Source organism: Cyrtonyx montezumae, unplaced genomic scaffold (assembly GCF_038088225.1).
Source record: "Cyrtonyx montezumae isolate F1298 unplaced genomic scaffold, pur_monq_1.0 scaffold_33, whole genome shotgun sequence".
Taxonomy (NCBI): Eukaryota; Metazoa; Chordata; class Aves; order Galliformes; family Odontophoridae; genus Cyrtonyx; species Cyrtonyx montezumae.
Window position 1 is genome coordinate 69583 of NW_027072038.1, and position 20586 is coordinate 90168.

The 20586-nt window shown below is 52.8% G+C and overlaps 2 protein-coding genes across 4 annotated transcripts; both read right to left on the minus strand.

Moving 5' to 3' along the window:
• Positions 1–231: 231 nt before the first annotated feature.
• CUNH2orf42 (chromosome unknown C2orf42 homolog) lies at positions 232–6400 on the minus strand. The gene is made up of 8 exons (XM_065745058.1): positions 5520–6400; positions 4350–4457; positions 4179–4262; positions 3513–3617; positions 2220–2327; positions 1414–1514; positions 1176–1338; positions 232–446 (listed from the first exon to the last, which is right to left on the minus strand). The coding sequence occupies exons 1-8, from the start codon at positions 6343–6345 to the stop codon at positions 232–234; spliced, it is 1710 nt and encodes a 569-aa protein (XP_065601130.1). The 5' UTR covers positions 6346–6400.
• Positions 6401–8815: 2415 nt separating this feature from the next.
• TIA1 (TIA1 cytotoxic granule associated RNA binding protein) lies at positions 8816–20303 on the minus strand. 3 transcript variants are annotated; one of them, XM_065745060.1, is made up of 12 exons: positions 20112–20303; positions 16672–16768; positions 16138–16236; positions 15775–15829; positions 14825–14912; positions 11475–11550; positions 11046–11154; positions 10617–10712; positions 10441–10525; positions 10137–10260; positions 9462–9601; positions 8816–9038 (listed from the first exon to the last, which is right to left on the minus strand). In XM_065745060.1, the coding sequence occupies exons 1-12, from the start codon at positions 20135–20137 to the stop codon at positions 8915–8917; spliced, it is 1119 nt and encodes a 372-aa protein (XP_065601132.1). In that variant the 5' UTR covers positions 20138–20303; the 3' UTR covers positions 8816–8914. The 3 variants fall into 3 exon arrangements, with proteins under 3 accessions (XP_065601132.1, XP_065601134.1, XP_065601133.1); XM_065745062.1 differs by lacking the exons at positions 14825–14912; positions 15775–15829; positions 16138–16236; positions 16672–16768; positions 20112–20303 and adding an exon at positions 14009–14096; XM_065745061.1 differs by lacking the exons at positions 14825–14912; positions 15775–15829; positions 16138–16236; positions 16672–16768; positions 20112–20303 and adding an exon at positions 12029–12262.
• Positions 20304–20586: the final 283 nt, after the last annotated feature.

A 20586-nucleotide genomic window follows, 5' to 3' on the forward strand; every position in this document is an offset into this window, starting at 1 on the left:
GCAGGACCCCCATTCCTGCTCTGTGCTGAAGCTGGGGCTTCCCTGGGTGGGTGCGTGCTATGCAGGAGGGATGCAGCCCCCGCTGCCCCACCCAGCTTGCTTTCCTGGGTGCAGAGAGGAGCAGCGTGCGCCCGGTAAGCAGCACTTGTGTTTTTCCAGGTGTGGCAGCAGCTTTGTGCTTGGTTTCTTTGTCTCTGACGTGACAGCTCTGGAGGAGCGCAGCCCCGGGGCTCAGGGGAAGGTGATGGTGGTGAGCGGGGCGAGTTCCAGGGTGGGCTCCAGCGCTGGTGGCTGTTGGGTGGAGAAGGAAGACGGGGGCTGGCGGCCGCCCTGGTGCCCGTACTCGAATTTGATGCGCAGCTCTCCGATGTGGGAGTGAGGTAGGATGTTGGGGATCCACTCGATGATGAACGGCGTGGGCTCCTTCTGGGTGGGAGAGGTGTTTCCTACGGGGGAGGTGGGGAGAAGATGCTGAGTGGGGGGGCCCTGGGCCTTACCTTCGTGGTGGGGGGGTGTTCTCGTGGCTGGTGGTGCCGGGGTTGTGCTGTGGGGAACGTGTGTGCGAAATGGGCGTCTGGACTTGTGAACTTAGGGGCACGGGGGGGAGGCAACCCTGCAGTTCTGCAGCTGGTTTTCATGGGAAAGGGGTGGAGATGGTGACAGAACTCATCTGAGAGATGGAATTGTTTTTTATTTGAGGGGTGGGTTCCATCAGTGTCTGTGGTTGAGTGGGAGGGGAAGGACCACCTACTGGGGGGCATTACCCCTGGGTGCAGGTGTGGGGGAGAATCCCTTATGGAGAGGGCTCCTTCTGCATGGGGGTGTGACGGGGAGACCCCAAACTATGGGAGAACCCCTTTGTGTGTGGGCATGAATGGGGGGCACCCCTCCTGGTGAAGGCATCTGCCCCTCGGGTGAGGTCTGGGGGCATTCCTTAATGCCAGGGGGGCTCCGTGGTGGTGACTGCTCCTCAGTGGTGCCCCAAGCCCTGGGCAGGGGGGTGCAGGTCCCGCTGCTCCTGTAGGTACCTTGCTCCAACATTTGTGCAGGGCTCTCACGGCGCTGCTGTGCTTGAGGCACTCCTCCTTGGGGAGCTGTGCCCCTCTCTGGGGCCGCCCTGACAGTGTGGGGGGTGGGGGGGGAATCCCCCCCAGGTGTGCTGAGAGCTCACTTACCCACTTTGAGGAAGGTCTTGAGCTCCAGCGGGCGGATGGCTGGCTGCTTCTCCAGGCGCCCGTACGTCTCAGCGATGCTCTCCACCTCCACCTTGGGGCACTTGAAGAGCTCGTAGGTGCCGTCCCGGTTCTGGATGAAGCTGCGTGTGATCTCCAGAGGCAGCTGCTGGCAAGGATTGGGGTGAAGGGCTCGGCAGCGCGTGGCGGTGTGGGGTGGGCTGTGTGTGTTCCTCCTTACCTCGGGCGTATCGAAGATCTGCTTGACCTGCAGGATGTTGGTGATGTGCCACGTGTACTTGGAGAAGGTCCCCAGGGGAAGGGCGTCTTTGCGGACAAACGCTGCGGGGAAGGAAAGCGCAGTTAAAGGTGGGGGAAGGAGCGAGGCTGGTGATGCAACTTGCTCTTCCTCACTTCTTTTTCCTTCTGCTCTGAGCTGCAGCAAGAGCGCTTTGCCTTGGCTGGGAGGCAAGCCCTCAGTCTGCTGCTTTGCAGTGTGCACTGCCTCTCCTCCTGGTCTCAGTTAAGAGCACGGTAATGAAGTAAAGCTGGTTTGGCTCTTGGGAACTGCTCAGCGTCTGCGGGCTCTTTATACTCAGCTGGGGGCCAAGTGGTACTCCTGAAGTCGCAACGCCGCAGGTAATGGTGCTGAGAGCTCTGCGTGGCTGCTCAAGCACTGTCTTACATTAGTGTGAAGTGTAAAGCACTGGAGAGAAACACTTCAGATCAAGTGCTCTACAGTCCACTTGGCTCAAAAGCAGCAGCAGAACTGAGCGGAGGCTGCGGGGAAGATGCTGTCTGCTCTGAGCCTCTGCTGCCTTTACTCTTCCAGCTCTAACACCAGTCCAACTACTACAAAGCTGCTGCCACCGGCCAAGTGCTGAGCATGCAGCCAGGCTGTGCTGAGGCTGGAGCTGCTACAGCCCCACTGGGAGCACAGGCTGTGGCTCCTGCTTAGCTGAGCCTTCTGCCCCTACGGCTGCTACAAACGAGGCTTCTCCCTGCCTTCAGCGCCATGCAGAGTGCTTTCAAGGCAGTTTCTCTTACCTGTAGTGGAGTTGGGCAACCTCTTCTTTGTACTCCCACTGGATATCCTCTGCTGCAGCGCATCAAAGAACGCCTGTGGGATGTGGAACACCAGCGGCTCGGGCTTGCCTGAACGGTCACAGAGAGGGCAGGGCTTAGGGCAAGAGGGGCACTGCTGCTTGCAGACAAATAAGTTTGGGAGGGAGTGCGTGGAGGGGCTGAATATCTGTGCAGGTGGAGATCAGCACCTGGCTGGAACAGCAGCCTTGTGGTCCACCGCCAGTGAAGGGTTTGAAGTTTACTTTCTTGCGTTGTGCTTTGTATCCCTGCCCTCTTGGCCCAGCAGTGGGCAATGCTGGGCACAGCCTGGTGCTGTCACATTTATTCCCTCCACCAACTCCAGCTCTGGGCACCGCTCCCCAGTCTGAGCAGCCCTGGCTCTCCCTGCCAGCTGCTTCCATCCCTTTGCTCCCCCGGGGGCTCTGTTTTGTCTGGGAGAGCACAGCAGGGCAGCAGGGAGGGCTTTCTTTCAGTGGGTGAGTGGAGCACCCACATGGCTGCTGTAGCTCGGCTGCTGCTCCCAGCAGCTTGCTGGAGGCCAAGGGCATTGCTGGACTCCTGTGCCTGACACCTCAGAGTCAGCTGCTGCAGAGCAGAGTGTCTGTCCTCACTGACAAACTGATGTTGCTTGGAAGGAGAACCCCCTGAAGGTGTTTGTCCTCTTCAGGAGAGCCCAGCTGATCTCAGCACAGGCCAGGCACGCACGGCTTGCAGCAGCTGGGAGCCTTACACAGTACCAACCCACCGAGGACGTTCACAGCGTGTGACAGTGCTGCTTGGAGCTGCTCTGGCTTTGCTCTGCAGCCACGTGCTCTGCAGGAAGCGGCGTGGCTGACCTGCATGCCACAGGGGATGCAGAAACAAGCTGTCACCCATAGCTGTGTGCCTCCCTGTGCACACTGTGCAGAGCCCTGCCCTTAGGGCACGTGGGGGACAGCAGCATGCTCCAGAGTGGCGAGGGAGCATTTCTCAGATGCCACGAGAGGCACCTCACCTCACCTTACTCACCTCTTCTGCGTGGCTCCGGGCGGGTTCTTCAAGCATAAATAACCTCTAAGGGAGTTTCTCAGCAATCAACATGAGGCTTTTGTGAAGCAAACACCACATTTGGGGAACGAATCAAAGCCAATGGAAACTTCCCAGAGCAAAAATAACACTTGCTCTGAGCTGAGCAAAGCCCGTGCCTCCTTCTGGGCTAAGTTATTTCATGCTGTCAGCAGCTGGAAGGAGGCTCCCACCACGGTCCTGACTTACCCTCAAACTGGTAATGCATGGTCTGATGGATGCGCTCGGTGACGCTGGCCAGCCAGTCCTGGAAGGACAGGGTCACCTGCGACTCGTCCAGAAGTTGGTTACAGCCTGCGAGGCAGAGGGGAGGGACGTCAGCTCCAACTGTCTGGATTTGGGTTTATCCCCCAAAGGGTTTTGCAGTGCCATACTGACCCTTCTTTCCCTGAGCATCCAGCACACACTCAGAGATAACAGTTCAGACACGGAGGATTCACTCCGAGGTGGGTGCTGCTATCACAGTTTGCATCTCGTTTCCCTGTGGAACACTGCCTTCCACAGAGCCAGGTGGGCAGTCAGACCCCAGATGCTCTTTCTAAACGTGTTCATCCCTAAAAAACCCAACTAAGCCCCTGTTCCAGCCCAGATGGGCAGCTGTGGCCCTCAAAACCACCGCAGAACCCTAAAAAAAAACCCAGAGGAACAAGCTCACGGCTTTGCCAGACCTGACTCACATCTCTTCTGCCTCATCCACAGAGGAGGAGGATGTTCCTAACACCCATGAGCACCCTCCCACAAACCTAAGGCCCTCAGCACAGAGCCACTGCTGAGAGAGCAGGCAGTACAATGGCCAAACCCAGCTCCCAGAACACGAGGGAGCCGAGAGTGCAGCGGTGCAGGGCTGAGCCCTACCTTGCCTTTTCAGTGAGGCAGCAACCGTGGGCTTCTTCAGGCTGCTTCTCCTCAGGCCAGCTGTGTCCTGAGCCAGCAGTGGCCCTGGGGAGAGGAGAGTGGCATGGGGCACGTGTCGTGGTGACAAGGCAGCCCACATAAATGCCCGTCCCTGGTGACCACAGCACTCACCGGGCGTTAAGTCCTTTTTCCTCTTTTTGGCCTTGGCAGCAGCCTCACCAGCCTGCACGGTGGACTCGGGGCTGCACACCATCTGAGGGACGACGAGCCCTTTCAGACCTAGGAGGAACAGCTCTCAAGTCAACAGAAGCACCTCTGTCCCACCTCACCAAACGCTGCCCTGCTGGGGGCTCACATCCACTCCCGTAACTGCTCCCTCTGAGTGGATCTGGCAGGACTGATCCACACAGGCAGAGGACGTGGGGAAGGAAAACCAGAGCCTTGAGCCAAACATTTGGGGTTTGGCTCATTTTCAGCTCCACCTGACAGGCAGGGGGTACTCCTCAAAGCACCAAGCAGCAAACGTGCCAACTGCCACACGTGGAGTTCCCACATCCTGCATAAACCACGCAGAAAACCAAGACCAAAACCAGGGGAAAAGCCCAGAGGGGAAAGGCGAGACCTCAGAGAAACCCAGCTCAGCTCTCTTGGGGTGGAAAGAAAGCTGGAGAATGAGGAGGTACAAAGCCAGTGCTCCTGGGCATTCACTGTGCTCTGCTCCCATCTCACGTGTGGTGACCCCAAGGGATTGAAGGGGACAGTGCTGCACACGAAGCACTATCCAGCTTAGCAGCACTGAGATGGGGAGTGATTTTCATTAGCTCAGGTTCATTCACCCAGACTGAGCTGCGTTAGGGAGCGTTCCAAATGCATTCGGGTGCCTCAGTGGGATGAGCTGGCTGCAGCTTCCAGGCTGCACAGCACACAAACTCAGTGACTTCTGCCCTGTGCAGATTTCACAACGCATTCAGCTCCGCTGCTCTTGCCCAAAAGGAAGAAGACACCCAGTTCCCATCCCAGAAGAGGAAGCTCCACTTGCTACAAGCATCGACTGCAGCGAAGCAAAGGGGACCTGTCCCTGAGGGCAGCCCCCTGCTCTGTTGCCATGCCTGCTCAGGCACGTCACAGCCCCCAGGCACTGTGCCTCCCTGCTGAGTGCTTTCTGGTGGGGTGAGGAGCAGGAAATGAAGCCCCAGCTGACAAACTGCCCACAGGGAGCAGGTGTGAGGGCTGCCCTCGGGCCAGCAGTGGCTGCGGCACCAGCAGGAGCAATAGGGTGGCCTGTTTCCCTTGGCTTCCCGTTTATCCCCCTCTCAAAATCCCCAAATCAGCCTCAGATACCGCCTGAGTCACAGGTGAGGAAGTCGGCAAACTCCTGGGCCAGGCTCTCGTCGCTGGCAAAGGCACAGATGCAGGCGAAGAAGTGAATGCACCTCTGTGCTGCTGCCTCCTCCTTGGCCGAGGCGGCCTTGCCAGGCTTTAGGGTCTGGCAGGAGCAGAAGAACCTGTGCTCCGCCAGCGTCTTCGTGCTCATCTTCTGGGCGAAGGAGGCGTGCAAGTAGCCCAGGCTGTGCTTTTGGCTGGCCTTGCACTTCACCACCAGGACGCTCTTGGTGATCCTCTGCACCAGTGGCCCCGTGGGCTCGGTGGCCAGCTGCCAAATAGTCTGTTTCGTTTCGGGCGAGGCCTGCATGGAGTTGAGCACCGAGCTTTTCAGGGTCAGCGGGGTGGCCTCGGTCTGACAGTTCAGAGCCAGCTTGACGTGCTGGCACTGGTTCTCCACCACACCTTGCGTCGCCGCCTTCAGGCACGCCGGGACGTAGCAGCGACCCGAGCTGAGCTGCGTGATGATGGTCCCGTCCACCGTCTGGATAGCCGTCTCCGACACGCCCAGCTCCACAAAGCACCGGTAATCCGGCCCCCGGTCCCGCTGGCGCACCGAGTACACCTGCAAGTCGGAGCCGGTAATGATCTTGACAGCGTCGACGCCGGGCTGCTTGCGCGTGCCGTAGCGGAAGACGGTGCCGCAGTTCTTGTTCTTGCAGCTCAGCCCGCGGGTGCCGTTGTATGTGCCGCAGCGGGGGCATTTCCTGATGCCCCTCAGCGTGGCCTTCCCCAGGTCGGATAAGAAGGAGGGCACTTTGGTCCTCACCGATGCGGGCTCCATCTTCTGGGAAGCCTAGGAGGGCAGAGGTGGGGAGGTGAGCTAGCAGCAGGGCTGAGCACAGCGGGCTTCTGGTGACACCTACAGGTCCCCCTGCGGCAGGCACGGAGGCGATGGCCTAACGGCTCCTGAACGCTGAGGAACACTGCCAGAACGAGGGGACAGCAGCGCGTCCCCACCCTGCACATGCACTGTGTTCCAGTCTTCGTTGCACGAGAGGAAAGTAAACCGGGAGCTTTTGGGTGTCTGTACACGCACGCGCGGCGGATGCAGGCTCGGCCCACATCCCCATTGCTCGCCCTGCACCTGGCGGAACACGATCACAGGAGCTGAGCATCCCGAGCTGGGAGGGACCCGCAGCGCTCACGCTGCCGCCACAAAGGGCCGCTCCGATCCTGAGCTCTGTGCCACCGCCCTCTGCTGGGACACCTTTCCCCAACCCCCACCCGCCCCTCCCCTGGCGCTGCCCCATGCGAGGCCCGGCTGCTGTCACCGCACGCAGCCACGGACCCAACGGCGGCCCGGTGGGGTCGAGGGCAGTGCGACAAAGCGGAGGGGGAGCGGCCACGGCCACGGCCACCACAGTGCGCGTGGCATCGCAGGGGCAAAACGCGGCCCCGGCCGCACCCAGCGGGCTCACGGGGCCCGACTGCTGCCGCCGGAGGAGCAACAGCTGAAAGGAACCGCGGCACCGGGCGGGGCCGGGGAGGACGCACTGAGGATGGGATCCGCCGGAGCCGGGTCCCCGCCGCTCCCCTCAGCCCCGGGCCCGCTCCCATCGCCGCGCTGACGTCACCGCCGCGGCGTCGCCGTGACGTCGCCCCCCGCCGCCAGGGGCCGCCCCGCCGTCCCCCCGCCCCTCTGACGTCACTTCCTGTCCCGGGGACGCGGGTCCCGCGCCGCTCTCCCTCCCCGCTCCTTCGCCGCTCCCTTTACCTGGGCGGTGCCGCGCGCGCCCCGCTCCGGCCCAGGCCGCTCCGCGAGCCCGCTCAGCGCCCCACCTCCGCCATGGCGCCCTCCCGCGCGTCGCCGCGTTCCCATTGGGCCGCCGCGATCACGTGGGGCCGCCGCAAGGAGCGCTGGGAGATGGAGCCCGCCGCCGCGCCGGCGCAGTTCCACGGGAGGTGGGCGCCCCGTTCTGCTGGAGCCAATTTCCGATATTCCCCCCTTTCCTCCCACCCAGAATAAACAGGCGCCCGCCCCCACTCCTTTTGAGCCCGGAGCCATCGGGTAAAGAAACGAGAGCACACAAAACTTCGGTTTGATTTTTTTTTTTTTTGCTGTTGTTGTTTTCTCCGTGGCTTTTTTTTTTTTTTTGCATTTTTTTTTTTTGAAGGCTGCTCATAGAGGTAGGACAGAAAGATCGCTTTTGGCCTCTGAACATTGCTTTCCCCAGCTGCTCTCCCAGCCAGGCACCTCCACGTAACACCCCATGGCTCTATAGAGGGGGCTGTTTGCTTTTTTTTTTTTTTTTTCTTTTTTTTTTTTTATAAAGTTCCTTAAAAACGAGAGGATGACTTTGTATTCAAAGACTACCAAAGTGTATATTTGATATCCACATGCAAAAAAAAAAAATTATATATATATATATGCATAAATCAAGAACTCCGCATCCTACCTTTAAATAAGGAAACATACAAAGTCGGCTAACGTTTGTGCAAAATATTAATTTGCTAAAATATTTTACATAATCAGTACATGTCAATGTAGAAATCGATTTTATAAAGAAAAAAAACAATGAAACAAGGAGCTGGTTGGTTGAATTCGTCACATTTTAGTGAGGGTGGTGGTGGGGCTTCCCACGTCCCGCAGCAGCAGAGGGTTCAGCTCCGGAGGTGGGGACCCTCCGCCATCGCTGCGATGCTGGAGGCACTGCTCACACAACGTCGGGTCCACGGGCACCGATGGCAGAGACGTGGCCCCGGGGAACTGAGATCGTAAGGCAAAGACAACTCCCAACAAACGTGTAGGTACAAAACGATGTAAACTAATAACCCGGCGTCAAAAAGGAAAAAGAAAGCCGCTCTAACGGAGAGAGATGGGCGCTCTTTGTACAAGAGGCTCTTTGAGAAGAGGGTTTGTGCAAAGGCTGAGGACGGGGCGCCTCCAGGACTCGCACACTTTTGGCTTTTCTTTCGTACAACGGCTTTTATAATCCATTGCGAATCATTCGGAATGCAAACTAAAACTGCACGCCACTCCCGAGGAAAAACGAACAAACAAACGAACGACGAGTTTGACATTGTGCAATTTTCTGCCCCAAGTTTAAGTGGCAGTAGTCCCTGCATTTGCTGTGTTTCAACAGTGGATCGTTAAGAAACACAATATAGAAAAGAGGAAAAGAAGGCAAAAGTTGGCAGACATCCAGCATCTCGTTTTTTGTGATTTTTTTTTTTTTTTTAAACAATGTGGATGACAACTTCATGATTAAAAATGTTTTTTTTTTTGTTTTGTTTTGTTTTCTCTCTCTCTTTCTCTCTCTCAAATAAATACATTGCATCTGACGCTTGCACTGACTTGGTCTGATAAATCTTTGTGGTAAACAATGGCTTTGTGCTCCAGCGCCCGCTCCTCACTGCGTCTCGAATCCTGCCACGCGGTACCCGGCCTGGTTTGTCAGCACGCTGCCATTCTGCCCCTGTGGTGGCTGCACGCTGTAGTTCGCTCCCATCCACGCTGCGGATGACTGTGTCTGACTATTTGGGAGGAAACAGGGTGTTAGGGAATCAGACATCGTAGGGGATCCTCCTGTCTGTGCCCCCCCTGCATTTAGTATCTAAGACGGCCGTGTCCAGTGTTGAGTAACAGCAGCAAAACAACGGAGCTTCACAGCGGCAGCACAAGGAGCAGACTCCTCGCTCGGCCAGAAGGCGATGTGTCAAAGTTCAGCACTGTTTGATGGGGTAATTTGACTAGGAAATAAGAATTCATGCACTGCTGCCCCAACAAAGGTTTATACAGAGAGCTCCCCTATGTACTCCTCAGTATTTGTATACCAGACACTGCTACACCTCTTTAACAACTTCACATTGCTGCGGCCTCAGAACATCACCTCCCTTTTATAGGAAAATCCCTGGGACGTGACTTCAGGCATGGAAAACCACGGAGCATGTACTCACTTGAAGCCCTGCTGGTTCCACGCCTGCCCGTACATCCCGTAGGCGGGGACCTGCCACCCGTTGGGCACATACTGCCCGAGCTGGGCGTTTCCATACCACTGCCCCCACTGCCCGTAAGCCTGCGGATATCCAATTTGATTCTGCAAGGACAAAACGAGTTAAACACTGCCTGAGAACACAGCTCATCTGCTCACAATGCACCCTGCCTGCACGCCTGCCTTGGATTGGAAGCTTACAAGTAAAATAACACCAAAATGGAAACGCAGACTTTTAGCAGGATACAATTTGGAGTGCACAAGTGTTTTGTTACTAAAGGGCCCCAGTGCTTTGCCACTGAATGCTGTAGCTGTCTTCTCAAAGCCCAGACACTTCTCACTGAGACCCAGGAACAGCAGCAGCGTTTCCCCCTCCATGGCACAGAAGATATGCCATGCGCAGGACAACCCTCAGCAAGTCTGCTTCAAAACTCTGCATCGCAATCTTTTCCTTAATAGGACTTCAAAGGACTTGTAATCACTTTAGAATTTAATTTAAAATCACTAACCCAGAAACGAAATAAAGAGCAGTCCCATGTCAGAGTATCACACAAAACATCCTGACAGCCACTCCACAGCTTTCTGTTTGGGACTAACGACACACAACCACCTCTGGCATGAGCAGAGGAGTGCTTCTGACCTGCTGCACCGGGCTGATCATGTCTGGTGTCTCCTTGCCCCAGTAGCACTTCACCACATGGCCTTCTATAGTCGTTCCATTGACAGAAACGATTGCATGTGCGGCGCTCTCGTGAGAATTAAACCTGTGGGGACAGAAATGGTGCCAACAGGAACCATACGGAGCTGAACACCTGGAAGCAACCCTGAGAGAGCAACCCACAGCCAGGCTGAGAACCCTGCTGCGAAGCATACAGCCACCAACTCTTAGTGAATGTTTAATTGTTATCAAATTATTCCATATGCCAAGTGCACCAACAGCCTACCGTACAAAGGAGTAGCCTTTATCTGGGAAGACTCGGATTTCCATTATCTGCCCGAACGGAGAAAAGGTCTGGCGCATTAGCTGCTCTGCAACAAGAAGCAGCAGACGACCAAAGTGAGGTCACACAGCATTATCCAGAGTCATTCCATGTGACAGCGTGCTCTGGGGACACGATACCTGTCAGGCCTGAAGTGACACCTCCGCAGTACACGGTGCAGTTGCTGGGACTGGACTGATTGACCACGTCATCGTATGACAGTTGTTTGGTGTTTGCTTAAAGAGATTTGCAAGAGTTTTTCAGTTCATCACACACACGGCACGGGGCAATTCTCATCCCATCCTAAGAGTAAGGAACCACGCTGCTGACAAACACTGAGCACAGTCAGCATTTTCACTTGGGTTTGTCTGGCTGCCCAAAGCCACCCATTCCTATTCAGGATGGGCTGCTAATGACAGGGACACTGCCATGAAATTAAGTTCACATTCTCCCACCATTTTATTTTTTCCCTCTCCCACAATTGCCAAATGCTTGGAGCTCATAATTCTCTCTTCCTCCCTGTGTGTGTGGTGGGAGGTTTGTAAAAGGGCCTACGTGAAAACACTCACATTCATATGTACTCTTTGGAGCTGGAGGTTTTCTCGTTGCCCAGTTTGTTCTGATTTGCCTTCCACCAAGCCACTGGCCGCCCATCTGCTGAATAGCATTCTCTGCATCCTGTCCACAAGAGGGAGAGAAAAAATACTCACTCCAAAAAAACACTGCTGGGTCACTGTGGAAGCCTGAGCATCACCAATACCCCTAAACAAGAAGACATGCCTGAGTAAGACAACTCCCCACCCCGGCCCACTGCTTTCGTTTTCCTCCTCATGTTCCTCACCCATGAAAATCAGAGGGTTACAAAGCCATACTTACCCCTCAACACAAGAGGAAACCGAAGCCAGAGGCAGATGGGGACCAGAATTACACCTTCCCTGCAGCAGCTGCTGAAGATCCATCCCCCCCCCCGCCCTTTTTCAGACAGAGTGGCAGCTTACCCATTTATTGAAGAAGGAGACGAAGCCATAGCCTTTAGATTTCCCTGTTGCCATATCCTTAACCACCCGTGCATCTCTAGAAAGCAGAAACAAGAGCCAGTTCAGCACCTCACAAAGCCAGCCCGGCTAAACTGACTACTCGAGTCACACGTACAGCTCATTTTCACCTTTCACCTTTACTAAAGTCAACTGTTTATTGCACCAGCAACACAGTCAAAGCAAAGGCTTCATTTCTAAACAGAACTTTACTACTGCTTTGCCAGGTAGTAGCAAAATTAAACTTAATTTTGTAAACATGCAAATCAATAGCTTCTCTAACAAAGGTAGGTACTTTACAACAGTCGTTTCCACTTCAAAACGCTTTTACATACTGTTAAGGCACAAAGCATGGTCAAAGCAGCTATTCCAAAGAGTCACTTAAGCCACCTTGCTCACTAACATTAGCTGAATGGCTCTCTTTAACCATGCAATCGTTATACTTGCCAACACATTCTACCTACTCATTCAAAATATTAAATAGAAAAAATGAAAAAGAGAGGAATTAAAAGGCATACGTCGCCTGTTAACTGAATTCTTTAATTTTCTCTGGTCAATTCGTTACCCCCTTTTGGGACTGTGGGCAGCTGTAAATTTTGAGAGATTGACATTTTCAGAAATTATTGAAGAAAACACCAAAATATTTACGTTTTAAACTACACATTACAAATAATTCAAAGTGCATTTGTACAACAGCAATCATACAGGACTGATTGGAAACTACAAGATTAAAAAATAACAAAAAACAACAACAAAAAAAAACCAAAAGAAAATTTATAAAAGTAAATAAGAAAACTACAACGTTTGTCCACTGTGAACTGTAGCTTGTAGTTAGCCATGGCAATTCTGTCCATTCTTCAGAGACACTCTGCAAAATAACCAGAGCCCTATTATTTGAGATTGAGTTAAGAAAAGAACCCAGCTACAAGAGCTAACCCCCACTCGTGGAACACCACTACAGCACTTCTCAGGCAATTTGTGTCCAGGTTAGCCAGGGGTTGGGATGCTCTCACCTCCAGGCCACCCCCTCCTCCCCTCCTTCTCCCCACATGTAACAAGCATTAAAGAACAGAAAGCAAAACAGAAAACCAGTCAGCAAGTCATGCAATGGAAATTACATCTGCATAACATAATAGGGTTCAGAAAAACTAGCGTAACATGGGCACGACACTTAGCATTCCGAGACTGGCAAGAGAAGTCACAAAGAACAGGTTTGTTACACTGCTTTTTTAAGCCTTATGTTAACTGCAAATGCTGTATTGTGAGCTCATTCTGGTACACGTAAGCCTGCAGTACTGAAAACAGCTCTTCTGACACTAGCAGTGTTATTTCTTTACTGTTTGCAACACCTCCCCGCTCCCTTTCATTTTGTTTCTCCTTCCTGGTCTGAATTTGGGTAGTACAAATTGCCTGAGAAGAACCACGCTGGTACTCTTAGCTGGTTTGCTCTCAACAGCCTAAAGAGGGAGGGGGGAAGAACTCATCTCTACTTACCCTCAACTGAAAACTTTGAAAATAAGACTTGAGAACAAGTGAAAACATGCGTACAGCAAGCAGAAAAGGAAACCACAATGAACGTGTGCTTTTACAGTGATTAAAAAATTCAGATGCAACGGATTACCAACATTTCTTATGTGCTAATCATGCAGTAGTTCAACCTTGGTTTCATATATATTAAAAAAAAAAAAGCTCAGTTTAACACCAATGTTAAAAAAAATATAATAAATCAGGAAATATTCCATTAGCACATTTCCAGAAAGGAGTCACTGATGAGGAACAGGTTAGGACAAGTAGTTTCAATGGACCGCTTAAGAGACAGCAAAATTGGTTTTTCGGGTTCAGTTCCACCAAGAAGAAAACCAAGGCCCCTTCTGCTCTGCCTAACCCCTCCACTTTGGGAACAGCTCTTTCAGAGGGTCATAACAGGGATGATTTCTTTTTGGGCTGTCCATCGAAGGCAGGGCAAGCCATCAGCCTGCTAGCTCTTCAGCTGTGTGCTGAGCACCCCAAAAGCAGGAGCTTGCTTGCCTTCCCCCCACCCCAGCTGGAAAGAGACCTGGCGTTTCATTCCCAAAGGGCTTTGCTTTTGGGGGCTGTGTTTGCTAGAGAAGCCTGTCTATTGGAAGGCACCTGAGGAAGCAGCTAGGGGAAATCCCTTCACAGCTCCACCACATTCACACCAAGGCAGCTGCCTGCTGCTCCCTGCCTTTCCTACCCGTTCCAGCAGCAAAGTGCCAATGCAAACCCATTTTAGAGTCCCTCGGCCCTTCCATCCACACTGCATTTGGCCACAAAGATAAACTGACTCTGCTTAGGAGCCTGACCCTCTGAGTTTCCCAGAGGATGATTACAGAGGCTGCAGTCAAGATTCAGAGTTCTCTGAAGCAAGTGACATTCAGATCGCATATTTTTTTTAATTGTATCAAAGAGGAAATCAAGCTGGCATTAACAAGAGTAACACACTGGACTCTGAGGGAAAAACAAAAAAACAAACTTACTTCAATTAAAGGCTGCACTACACAACACTCCAAAGCACTCTACGTTCTCTTACATCACCATCAAGAAACTTCAATGTCCAGTACAGACAACACTACAAGGAAAATTAATGGTTTACATTTGGAGGATGGAATGAACGAACTGCTCCTTACTCTGCTACACCCTGAGTCCAACAAACTGGCAGGCAGAGAGCTGCAGCCACCGTTCCCCCTGGGTACCATATTCTCTTGTCACACCATCGCTCTGCACGGCCCATGAGTGTGACTCCAGGACCAAAGATGCCCCATGGTTTTGGCCAAACACCTGGAGGCCACCGGAGCTGCAGCCTCTGGGTGCCACGAGGCATCTCGTGCTGAAAAGGTTTCATTTTGTGGGGGTGGGAATTTTAAGTGCCACAAATGGCTGCTGCCATGGCCTGCATGCCACGGCTAACAGAGAACCCAAGGCCTCGTGAGGTGTGAGCATGCAAACGGGCTCACTCAAACTGTACAGCGTGATGCTGACGTGACTGCTTTTCAGCAAGTTAAATGCATAACCCCACATTTGTGAATCATTTTTCTCCACTGTTGCTTTTGTGAGGAGCATGAAACCCAAGCAAGTTGTATGCAACCTTTCTAGGAAAGCAGAACAAGCTTCTAGAAAGAGATCTCTTTACACAGCCCTGCTTAATGCTCAACCACTCAGACTCCGGGCGCTGTATGAACAGATGAATGTGTACTCCTGCACTGGGTCAACTTCTGGTTTTTACTTACTGAAATATGAGGCTGCCTCCATTTAGGAGAGAACTTTGAGTTCGTTTATCCTATAAAATTACTTACGATATTCTTCCAAACGGAGCAAAAGCTGCTTTTATATCTTCAGTTGTAATTTCGGGACTGAGGTCTCCAACAAACACGTGGAAATGGTCTTTTTGGGGAAAAGAGAAAAAAGGGATTTTGAAGTTTGAAGAACGCACACACAGACACACATGCAGAGCACGGCAAGCTCGTACAGCATGGATTTCCAGTTCTTAAGTACTACATGAAGGCTAGAGTTCATATGAAACAGAACTTACTGCTGTTCATAAGAGATCCAATGTTTGGTCACAGCGTTTACATTGTGTTTTCTTCACAAACTTTTAAGACCAGTCACCATTTACCATACAAAGTCTTTAACTATTTATTCAATGTGTCAAATCCACGTGAAAAATCTGTGTGCTAGTGTTAAGCTTTGATGTGGTATGAGATCAACTGCTAGAAAAGATCTGATCCAGCTGAAATGTCTCCTAGTTTCAAGAAATGCAGTAGTATTGGGCATTCTAAAGCTACGATGCCCAGTTCAACACCACAGGACATAAAGAACGAATCAGAACAATACCTTGCATTAACAGTTTGCTGTTAAAGAATTTGAGTTCTCAAAAGCCAACAGTTTTAGTTGCCCGGCCATTACACCATGTGAATCAAGAGTATGTGAACCCATGTGCAAGTGAACTGAGACTGAAGGCCCTCAGGTGGTTAGTGAACCCCCTGAGAGATTTCATTTTATGTTTAAGAAGATACAATTACCTTGTGAACGCTGTGTGCTGACAACGGTACTACCTGATGACAAAGATTAGATTCGTTCTTAAGTTCATTAACACAAACACATCGAATAATATCTTAGAATTATGAACAAAACGTTACTGTAACTGTATGTAACTGTATACAACCGTAACTGTTGGATGCTTAGGGTTTATGTTTCAAAACTGCCTGCAAATGAAATGATCACTCCAAGTCTGAGGGACACTTACTGCTTGTGTCTTTCTTCTGGCTGCTGGGGGTCGTTGCCCAGTTCACTTTGACCTCCTGCAAACATCAGTTGGCCATCAGTTAGATCAAGCACGTCACAGCTGAGCACAGATACCACCAGCATTTCATTCTGATGCTATAGGGAAGCCAGGCATGCAAGTTCCAGGTAAAAGCTTCTATTTAAGACACATTTCTTGGGTGTTTTGCTTGGCTGGGTGTGGGTTTTTTTTGCAGGGAAAGGGGAACTTGGTGAAGTGCCTAACACCTGCAGCATATCCGCTTCCTCCCAAGTGGCATTATCTCACACCAGCTGAGACAGCCCATGCTCTCCAGCTCCAACTCACCCTGTAGACATGACAGCTTACCTTACCCATTATCTTCCGCCCATTCATGGCAGCCAGTGCCGAAGCCGCATGGCGATGCTCATAGAACTCCACAAAACAATAGGGATCATTTCCAGCTGTCTGATAGAAAAGAGAAAGATCTGTGATCACCAGCCCTTCCAAACTGCCTCCTCACTGTCACTCTCAGTGCCTCGTCCATGAAATGTGAGCAGCTCCAAACAAACAGGCTTTGTTACTGCTTGCTGAGACCACAGTCGACACACTGACAACGCTCCATGAGCTTTCAATTCCACTTTAAAAAGGTAAAAGTGTGGCCAAAAAGAACTTTTTCAAACTAATTTAGAACGTCTGCATGTTATCCCCTTCAAAATGTCCACTCATCCTTAAATATTACCAAGTATGCATCAGAAAACATGTCACGACAACAAGACAGTGACCTTCCACCCTTACCACATCCCCATGTCATATTGCCAGAAGAACCTGAGAGGCACAAGAAGGACCCAAAGCCATCTGCTGTAAGGAAAGGGGAAATCATAATTAGCTGAAGGCTCTTACATCCATGATCATTTTGCAGTTTTTGCATGGTCCAATCTGGCTGAACAGCTGGAGGATCAGAGCTTCTGTCACATCTCTGGACAAGTTCCCCACGTATCTGTAGGGTAAAAGAAAAGGTCAGAAGCGCAGACAGATGTTCCTAAAGGAGGGGGATGCAAAGAAAAGTGATGTTAAGGAAAGCTGATGGAGCAAACACCGCCACGCGCTTTGTTTACGATGGGCTGCCCTGACGGGGCTGGGCACTGGAACAACACTTTGCCCACTCCTTTTAAAAAGGGGCTTCTGAAAGCACCATACCTGCCTGTACCAATGGCAAACGTGCTCAAATGCAGGCACTCCCATCCTATTCCTTCACGGAGAGCTCAGCCTCTGTTAGGACAGATCCTCAGCAGAACCACCTCCCTGCTCTCATTTGGGATTCTTACAGCGTTCCCATCAACGAAGCACATAAACCCACAGGGATTTTTTAGGAAAACACAGACACCTCAAGCTCCAAAGGCACAGCAGCACCTTCCCACAAAGGAACTTATGTGACCAACCGTGGCTTCTGCTGCGAGAACCACCGCCAAGCCACGCTGCCGAAGGCACGTCAATAAACCAGCAACCCTCTTGGTGCAAGAGCCGTAACAAGCAGGAGCTCTCATTCCTCTCCCTTTTTAAACATTAGCATAGTTTGGATAATAAATAAGCTGAGGCACCAAGCAGCGACACACTCTCACGTGATTTTTCTAGAGTGAAGCTTACAGCAGTTTACTTGTAACTGCAGGCTTCCAGGCACGTGTCTGTGCCACGACCTTTGCACTAACACTGTGTTTTCACCTCGATAAGCAGGCAGCCGTTGCATGAAGCATTCCTTCCCTTCAGGCTGGATTTAGGTGGAAAGCACAGGATTTGGGTAAAAGATCTCTTGGGAGAGCCACAGATTTCTGCACGGCTGCAAAATGCACTAACATAAGCACATGCAGAGATAAATGTGGATATATGCGTGTAATTATGACCCATGTAACTATACGTTAGGTATGGACCGGCACGCCTCGCTGCTTGCTTGGTGTGGCAGCACGTCTGGAGAGCTTTCTCCAACCCACAGGTTGCTAAACCACAATAGAAGTGTGGTGATACCACCAACTGGGCCCAGATTTAGGGGAAAAACACAGAGCTGCAGCCCCCCCGAGCAACATACCGGGCTGTTTTCCCTGATGTACTCAACAGCAAGCTTAAGCAACGCTCTGTGCTGTACTTTAGGGGTTTAAATTCATTATCTCACATTCAAGCTTCAACAAGCATCTGCAAGAGTTTCTTTGCAGCTCTGCTGCTGGCAGCAGACACAACCCAGCACACCTGGACCCTGGCCTGCACTGCTGCTTAAGAAATAAGTGCCAGGTGATGGGAGCATCTCCCCGGGGCTAGCTCCACCAGGAGTAGGGACCTCTCCTGCACAAGTCTTCCTGCGTCTTTTCCACCCGTTTTCTGCTAGTTGGATTCTCAGGCGTGGCTTCTTTGCAGGTGGAAGGCCGCACAACACAAGGCAAATCACACAGACAACTCCATCCATCCAGGGCACACTGATCAATGTAGTCTTCTTGAAAGGTATTCCCAAACTGGAGGGTGTTAGCACTCCCTCGTCTTTTTATAAACACAAAACAACTCTGAAGTGCACGTATCCGAGCAGCATTCCACGAACTACAAACAAGAGCTCTTTGTAAAGTTCAAAAACACTGTCTGCGCCGTAACCACCCCTCACATTGCCCACTGTTGGAGTGTGGCTTTCTAAGACAGCAAGTGGACATGTGGAAAGCACTGTTTACCCAGGAAATCATTTACATGGCTAATATGGCTCATAACGTCCTCCTGGACAGCCAGGCACTGACATCTGCCCTCAAAGAAACGGGTTACACGGACATCACACAAACAGCACCTTATTTCTAACAGCACTTCCTATAGAAATCCTCATGGATCACGCCGTTAACACACATTTCAGCCTCCACTGCATTTCAGCCTTCCAAGAAACCCAGCTGAACTTCACGCTGCGCAACTCGGCTCACGACAATCCCTCCGTGTGACTCGAGAACGTCACGAAGCGATTCTGAGAAAGGCTGCTCCTGGCATGTTGCTCAACAGCCAGCTCAGCAGAAACGAGGCCGTGCTTGTGCAACCAGCCACACGTGCTGCAGGATAATTAATTCCCCAGAGCACGAGCTGCGTTCTGCCGAGACCACTGGCGTGCAGACAACAATTACACTTAAGGGAAAGGGGAAAACATTTTGCTAAATAAACACACCGGCATGCCGACAGGTCTGCCCCATGTTTGTGGATGCTAAGAATAGTTTAAGGACAACAGGATTATACACATGCCCAAAACAGAGCAGCTGGCACGAGTCACGTAAGAGCCTTGTTTTCCTCCAGTCACCATGGGCAAGCTCTCCCCCTCCCCAGCTTAACAATCACAAATGGCTTGGGTTGGAAGGCACCCCAAGATCACCAAGTTCCAACCTCCTGCCACAGGCAGGGCTGCCGACCTCCAGATCTGCTACTAGCCCAGGGCTCCATCCAACCTAGTCTTGAACACCTCCAGGGACAGAGCACCCACACCCCCTCTGGGCAGCCTATTCCACCACCTCACCGCTATCTCTGTGAAGAACTTCCCCCTGACATCCTGATGATGTACGTTTTTGGGGTGACAAAGATGTCGGCGGCAGAATATAGAGGTGGGAGTGAAGCCCTGGACTTCACTGAGCTCCAAACAGGGGAATCACTCCAGGTGGTGCCTGCCAGGTTAGGGAGGGAGCTGCACGCCTCAGCTCAGCACCTCATCCCTGTGTGTCCCACCAAAGCCCGCAGACAGCAATGGGTGTCAGCTGAGTGAGCGGGATCAGAAAGTTCCTTGTAATTAAAGGAGGTCAGTGAGTCCAGTAAGGCGAGGAGCTGCCCCTCAGCCACCATCAGCTGCTCCCTTGGCCGTGAGTCGATTCTTATGGGCAGCCCCCGTTTGTCTCCAGCTCCTGGACACCCCCAGTGTTGAGCAGATTTTAACCCCCCACCTTTGAGAGCTGGCAGTGCCAAAACAACGCAGGGCCCAGGGCTGCACAGGGGCCGGATGCCCTCAGAGATGTACGTGAAGCAAAGCACGAGAAAAGAGAAATCTGACGCGGGAGAGGGGCTGGGGAAGACGTGGGCTAAGAAAGGCCCCGGGGGTGGGGGAGGGGAGGGATCAGCACTGGGGAGGGGACACAACGGGGGAAACACGGCCCCTTGGGGCCGGGCCCGGTGCCCCGCAGCCTGCGGCGGACCCAGGCCGCTCCCTTCGCTCCGAGGCGGTCCCGAGGCCCGGGGACAGCCGCCGAAGTCGGATCGCGAGGCCGCGTCCGCGCTGAGGAGAGCCCGAGGCCGCCCCTCCCCGCGGGGCCGGGAACAATAGGCGGTCTCGCCCCCTCCACACTCACAGGGTCTTGGGCATTTCATCCTCCATGGTTGTGGTGGCGTCGCCGCCCCCGCCCGCCCCGGCTCTTCCCGCCGAGCCGGCCCCGAGGCCCCGTCAGCGCGTGGGCAACGCGAGCACCACCGGCCCCGCCGCGCCCGAGCGCCGGACAATAACCCCGGTGGTCCTCGCAAGATGGCGGCAGGCGGGCGAAGGGGCCCGACCGACACTGCGCATGCGCCCTGAGGAAGAGCCAATAGCATTCATCCCCTCCGGCGCCGGCTCACGGCGCAGGCGCAGTAGCGCTACGCTAAGTGCACATGCCCACTGGGGTGCGTGTGTGGAGGGGGGGGAGGGACAGTGGGCCGCGTGCGCGCATGCGCTCTGCGGCGGCCGTGATTGAGCACTATGGGGATGTTAGGGTGCTGTCCTTCTTCACCTCCATCCGCGGTGGCCGTGCGTGCTTCCTCCCTTGGGCAGAAGCAATAAAAGGAAAAATA